The sequence below is a fragment of the Oryza glaberrima genome, chromosome 1 (assembly GCF_000147395.1).
Source record: "Oryza glaberrima chromosome 1, OglaRS2, whole genome shotgun sequence".
NCBI classification, from domain to species: Eukaryota; Viridiplantae; Streptophyta; class Magnoliopsida; order Poales; family Poaceae; genus Oryza; species Oryza glaberrima.
The window spans coordinates 6,874,752-6,881,826 of NC_068326.1; the positions used below are offsets into that span (position 1 = coordinate 6,874,752).

General features: G+C 39.5%; 1 protein-coding gene across 2 annotated transcripts; it reads left to right on the plus strand.

The window, feature by feature from the left end:
* The first annotated feature begins 943 nt into the window (after window positions 1-943).
* On the plus strand, window positions 944-6,472 carry LOC127782212 (RNA-binding KH domain-containing protein RCF3-like). Of its 2 annotated transcripts, none has more exons than XM_052309303.1 (8): window positions 944-1,060; window positions 1,597-2,460; window positions 2,578-2,997; window positions 3,828-4,079; window positions 4,433-4,690; window positions 5,535-5,614; window positions 5,696-5,807; window positions 5,890-6,472. In XM_052309303.1, the coding sequence occupies exons 1-8, from the start codon at window positions 944-946 to the stop codon at window positions 6,031-6,033; spliced, it is 2,247 nt and encodes a 748-aa protein (XP_052165263.1). In that variant the 3' UTR covers window positions 6,034-6,472. The 2 variants fall into 2 exon arrangements, with proteins under 2 accessions (XP_052165263.1, XP_052165272.1); XM_052309312.1 differs by lacking the exon at window positions 944-1,060 and adding an exon at window positions 1,098-1,222.
* Window positions 6,473-7,075: the final 603 nt, after the last annotated feature.

Below are 7,075 nucleotides of genomic sequence, written 5' to 3' on the forward strand. Positions count from 1 at the left end.
CAATAAAATTATAGTGGGCTTAGCATAGCATGGAACTATCGGCTAACGAATAACTTATCTTTAATTATGCCAGAGAAAAACAGTAAATTATATTTTGTACTATGTATTCTTAAAAGTTTTCATATTATATCATCTTTAACCATTATTTTCTTTGACAACAACTAACTTTACAATTTTGTTTCAACTTGGACCATCCCATTATATTCATCTCCAAGTTCGGTGGCTCTATCATCACTCCACCTCCAAATCCAATGAATCTGCCACCGCTTCACACACTAACTCTCTCTCCTCTTTTTATTCTTTCCTTTGATTGCGGAGAACTACCGTATATAGTAAGGAGGAGCCCGAATCTAGCATCTCCACTCTCTACCAGGTTGACTCCTGCCTCCCTGAGTCCCTGTAAGCCTGACACCCCCGGCCTCAATGATGACCATAATAATAGCGTGCATGATGATAAGGAAGGATAAGAGACATATTGTTTGTCACATTTTTTCTCTCAGTAGCGTTGATATATGGGTCACCAGTCATTATAAAAAACTAGCTAAAGGTCTGTGCGTTGCAACATATTATATATTATAAGAGATAAAAAGTAAAAGCACAAACTATAAGTTTATAACACAGTTAATTGATTAGACATACAATGCTATATACAAAAACAAAAGTATTCACGTGTGAGGATCTTGTGGTCCCAGATGACAGCTTGTGATATTGAAGGCGAACTTAGATATCATCATTAGCATCATTTAAAGTACTTCCTCTATTTTATATTATATAAGTTGTTTTGACTTTTTTCTTAGTCAAATTTATTTAAGTTTGATCGAGTTTATAGAAAAATATAACACAAATCAAACATATTACCAAAATATATTAATCCTAAATTTAACAAAACTAATTTGCTATAGATGGTAGCAAATACCTTTACATATTGCTAAAAGAAAATACCATGGCGTATAAAAGAAAATCTCCCGTCTCGTCTCCTCTGCTCTTGCGCCAACTTGCGGCTGAACAGGGGAGGGGCGCCGACCTCCATCTGGCGAGCAGGGGAGGGGAGGGGATTCTGGTGAGCATCCACATCCTCTTTCTGATTCATCTCTCTCCCACCGGGTGTGCTTTCGTTTGGAATTTGCTTGCGTAAACCCTAGCTTGATTCATCTCTCTCTCCCACCGGGTGTGCTTCCGTTTGGAATTTGCTTGCGTAAACCCTAGCTTCTCTTCTAGATCTGTAAGAAGCTCTTCTCTTAATTCCAGAGCCTTAACCTTAATATACAAGTAACAGTTTGGTTTGTTTGTTCCCCCAAAAGTTTGGGGGTTTAACTGAACCCCCCATGTCCCAAGTTGGATCCGCCCCTGTCTACCCAAGCTGATGAGAGCATAAATTGACCAAAGAGACTTCGATTATAGTTTTTTTTCTATTTGATCGTGTGTGCATTGAATTTAACTTGTGTAAGGGTACGAATTCTTGATTTTAGTTATATTGGCTTAGACTTTTGAGCCCATCCTCCATTTTTATCCTGGATTCGCCACTGCTGCAGGCTGTGCATTATGTAGCATAGTGGCAGATCACTAATCTTTGTTGCTCTCTTTTCCTGTGTTCAGGCAGGGGAAGACATGGCTTCACGCTCGACGCCTTCGAAGAGGCCGTTTCAAAAGAATTCTTCAGAGCAAAATGGTCGGGGCAAGTGGCAGAAAACAAAGCACAATTCTTCGCAGCAGCCTCAACTGATAGTGCAACCTGGCGTTCCTATTTTCCGCATTCTCTGCCCTACTTCAAAATCTGGGAATGTCATTGGCAAGGGTGGAGGCATCATTGCAAAGATAAGGCAAGAGACTGGAGTAAAAATCAGGGTTGATGAAGTTGTCCCTGGTTGTGACGAGAGGGTTATTGTGATAACTGCCATTGATAAGGACAGAGAAGTTAGTCATGTGCAAACTAAGGACAACGACGGAGGTGTGGCTTGTTCTGTTGATGGCAGCCATGGAATGGAGAAGGACCACACTAAGGAAGAAAAGGATGAAAGTAACAAAGAAATGGATGATTCAGAGAAAGGCCTTGGTAAGGAAGAAAAGGATGATTTAGAAAAAGATCATGATAAGGAGGACAGGGATGAGTCAGGGAAAGACAATGATAAGAAAGCAGATGATTCCTCTGTTGCAAAAGATACAAATTCTGAGCCAGAGGCGCAGCTGGAGCTGGAGAAGGGAATGCCATTAGCCGTGAAGGCCATTTTGCTTGTATTTGACCGGATTTTTGTAAATGAAATGGAAAATGGAACAGGAGATGCATCTGGTGAGAGAAATCATGTTTCATTGAGATTATTGGTGCTAGACAGCCAAGTAGGTTGGCTTTTGGGAAAGAATGGTAGTGTGATTAAGCAAATGTCTACTGACAGCTGTTGTGAAATTCGAGTTTCAAAGGACAAGCTTCCATTGTGTGCTTTACCTCGAGATGAACTTTGCCAGGTAATTTTTCAGAATTGGATTTCATTATCTTGTTCTCTACTGGTCCTTTTGTAATATATCTGTTAGATTTTGCATCAGAAAATCATTACATACTCCCTTCATATATCATTTCTTCAGATCACTGGAGAGCTCGACTCAGTCAGGAAAGGTCTGAATACAGTTGCTCAGTTGCTATTTACTCATCCTCCTAAGGAGAGTGATGTTCCTGGTGCTCATAATTCTGGTTCATCTCGTTCATTCTTCAATCAACCAGATGTTCTTCCTCCAGGAATGCAACCTAATCTCCATCTCCCTTTTCAAGGGCCAAATGTTGCTCATCTTCCCAATTTTCCTGAAGCTCTAATGCATGGCCATGGCCCAGTCCCACCTGAACCCCTTACTTTTAGGTTGTTATGCTCAAGTGACAAGGTTGGAGGTATAATAGGGAAGGGTGGAAACAATATCAAGTCTATTCAGAATGATACAGGCTGTGAAATAAAGGTTCTTGATACTGTTCCAAAATCTGAAGATCGCATCGTATTTATCTCAGGACCTGCGGTAACCAGCTTCTTTCCCTCTTGATAATATTCGTTTGATCAATATCAGTTTAGTCCATTTGTAACCTGCTTTGTAGTATCTAGTAGCCCATTAGTCCTAGAAATATATTCAGGATCCATCTATCTGAGAAACATGGCATTCAGTAGAACTATAGGGCGTATATCTTTTTCATACTGCATCTCTAGCATTTGAATATCTAGATTCTCTGAAAAATATTAGTATTGTATTTACATAATTTTTTATTCTCCCATTAGTTCTGCATTTGTACCACTGTATAGAAATGGAGAAATATTAGTGTAACATAGTTGCGAGGCAGCTTGCCATAAATCTCAACAAAATATATCCAACAGATGCATATTTCTGCATACTGCACTGTTTCTAGTGTTTTGAATATTTCAATGCTCTAAAAAATTACTCACATACTTTTTGATATTCCGTCTTTAATTATGCATTGGCTACCATTGCATAGAAACTGCAAAACATTAGTGCAATGTAGTTGCCAGGCAGCCTGCTGTTAATCTTGAAAAACTCAATATTAAAACTCCAATAGAACTCTTGTTTTTATGTGCACCGAGACAGGAGAGGGGCATGCATAGTGTGCTAGAAAGTTGGATGTAACAAAAATTTAATTACATCTCCTGTGTTCTGCACTAATTTTCTCTGCTTCGCAGCTTTTGTTCTTAATTTTGACACCTGAGGCAGTTGTTAGAAATTTGTAATTTGCAATGGACTTAGCTCTGAGCAATCTTATTATTACTGTCTAGCGTGTTCTCAAGATAGATAGCCACTGATGACTAATGTATTCAAATTCATTTGTCTCTATTCTGTAGCATCCGGGTGATGGAATTTCCCCTGCACAGAATGCAATTCTGCATGTGCAGCGTAAAATTGTACCGACCTCCAACACCAAGGAGGGTCCTGCGATATGTAGGCTGATTGTTTCACCGAACCAAGTTGGTTGCCTTCTTGGCAAAGGTGGTAGTATCATAGCTGAAATGAGGAAGCTATCAGGAGCACATATTATAGTGCTGAGCAAAGACAAGATCCCAAAGGGTGTCCCAGAAAATGATGAAGTTGTTCAGGTCTGTTTTATATTGTTATCTTGCAGAACCTACACTATTTGGGGTTGAGCATGTAGCTCAGTGGTACAGCACCTGTAGAGATGCCACACACCCAGGGCTCGAATCCTGGTTACCGCATTTGTGCCCTGCATAAGGTTTTGGTGGGCCCCTTCTTTAAAGCAAAGTCAGGGGGAACGTCCTTCCCCCTTGATGGGAGTTCTTTTAGATCTTATATGTTCAGATTCTACTTTGTTATTATGTATCTTGACTTGCCTGTGCTCCTTTTTTTTTCTATGTTTTTTTTCCTTGTATGAGTATATGATACTTCTTTTTTTCTTTTGGATAATTGATTTGCAAAATTGGTATTCTTTCAGATTAGTGGGGCCTCTGAAGCTATTCAGGAAGCTCTAATGCAGATAACTGCAAGACTGCGGAACCATCTTTTCCGGGACAGAATGGCTTCAACAGTCCCTAATGTGCAGCCACCTTTTGGTTTGGTGGATCCTCAGTTTGGTCCATATGCGGGAAACCATGATTCTATATCTCCTAGGATTTTTCCTAATGTGCCTCAGTTTCATAAAGATTTTATAGGACGACCATTGGATGAGATGTCTGCTCCTTGGACCATGAAGGTATCAATCTATGTATTTTTTTTTCACTTTAAGATGTCATGGACCATGCATGAGAATGTGAGTTGCTTGAATCTTTTTTCTCCATTCTCCCTTTGTTGAGATGCTTGCAATGCTCTCAAAGACCAGCACAATTTCCTGTTTTATGTATATTTGGCACCAGATGTGTTCCTACCTTGTTACAAAGTTCTGGTGGTATTGCCTTCAGCCTGGAGTTCCTTTGTTGTGTTTGCAATATTAAGCTGAAGTCCCTATGAGTGTCTCTTAGGATACAAATTGAAATGGTACTATCTCTGTTTTTTAGATGACGCCGTTGACTTTTGACATGTTGTTTGACCATTTGTTATATAAAAAAAAATAGTGCGATCATGCAAAAATATAAGTCATGCTTAAAGTTCCTTAACGGTAAAATAGGTCACAGCAAAATAAACGATATTTACAAAAATGTTTTGAATACGACGAATGGTCAAACGTCATGTCAAAAGTCAAAGGTGTCTTCTATTAAAAAATGGAGGGAGTATGTGTTTACCTTGCTTTGTTTGACAATTTGGCTGGGAACCAAATTTGGTTACCCATGAGTGTGGCATTCCACAAGATCTGTTCTTGCCTTCTTGGTTTTCGGTGCCATATGTGTCACCCCTTTTTCTGAGAATAAGTAATTTAAAGTTGGTGTCAGAAGTGTTTTATAGTCACCACTAGAGTAGGAAAATTGTTGATGGTTGAAGATATGTCATGATGCATTGGTATTGTAACATGGTAAACAAGTATGATTGGGAAGAAAATAGCTTGTATACTACTATATACAAGTTTTATGATTTTCCTTACCATTGTGGTCTTTACTTTGTAGGGCATGCAGGTTGTTGGTGATCCAATTTCATTGCCTGATATCCCAGGAATGGCGCATAGAGGAATGGGTGGATTTCCTGGGTTTGTTTCTTGTCTTGGCTTGAATATGTTTATCTGTTGATCAACAGCAATGAAAACATCATGTTTTTTATTGTATTGCAGGCCTGGTCAGCCATCTATCGTATCAACCATAACTGCAGATGTCATGGTCCCAAAATTAGTTTTACCTTCTCTATGTGGGGAAGATGGAGGCTGTTTAAACAGAATTCGTGAGGTTTGTATTCGGCTAGTGCATTTTGTAGCATATCCAGTAAATGGTTGGATGTATCATCTGACATAATTAAGGCCATGTGCAGTTTTCAGGGGCTAAGATAACAGTCGCAGATCCGATGGGTAATGCAATGGACACTGCTATTTTGATATCCGGCACACCAGACCAGATGCATGCAGCCCGAAGTCTTATTCAAGCATTTGTCCTAAGTGAACCACTAGCCCCCTGATATTTCAAATACCTGAAGGTAGTGACCATGGACTGGTTGAGTTGCTGGTGATGATGATTGTGTGGGCAATGAAGCTAGTGACCTTATGTGTTCATATTTATGAATATGCGTGCCCTGTTTGCAGACTTGCATATGGTCGAAGAGGCTAATTATGCTGAATAGTGACTAAATTTCAACATGATGGATCTTTGCTAGGTTCTTTGGAAAATATCCCAGTCTTTTCATTGTGAGATAGAAATGCTATGGTTAGCTGCACAGTTCTCTTTTCATGCAAGCTATATGCTTGGAGCTTGAAAGCTTCAAACTTTTTTTTTGTATGATGAGCCCATCATGTTGATTTTCTAAACTTATTTAAGGAAACTAGCCTAATTATTGCATTTTTGTTTGATATGTACATTGGTAAGAGAATGTTATACAGTTTCATGTCTCTATTCCAGTACCCTGATATGAATTAAGTATATGGCACCTACAAGCCTCAGTTTATTTTATGATATATATAAGTAATTTTCCAAATGATAAGATGCATAACAATGTGTGGGAGTGTGAGGCCGCTCAGTGCTCATGATAGATCCAGGACTCGTAACAGAATGATAGTAGAAGAAGAACAGTGATAAGCTGGACCTTACCCTGCTAGATGGAAGAAGATTGCTGGAAGAGATATTGGCAGTAGGGAAGACCGAAGGAGAGAAGATGAAGATCAAGGCCTAGTCCGTCTTCCTTAAAGCTCGTCACTGAGGCGATTGCCCCGAGTACTGTTGTCTTGTTGTCTATTGCAGGAAGCTCATTGTGCTCTTATTAGCTGAAGGTAGGTTTGGTGATGCATATGGTCCATGGGGTCCTCCCTGTGTACGTCCGTGGGCCTTTTGTGACTGGCTGCGGTATGTAGATTGGTGATTTCTTCTCAATTCTTATATCTATCAGGCATTATTTTGTGAAGTTTGAGACACATATTTCTACTTTTTTCATTTGCAGAAGCTGTACTGGTAGGTCCTCCCCTGCTGTATTGACATAATTTTTCTGAGTAGTGAACTCAACAATTTTG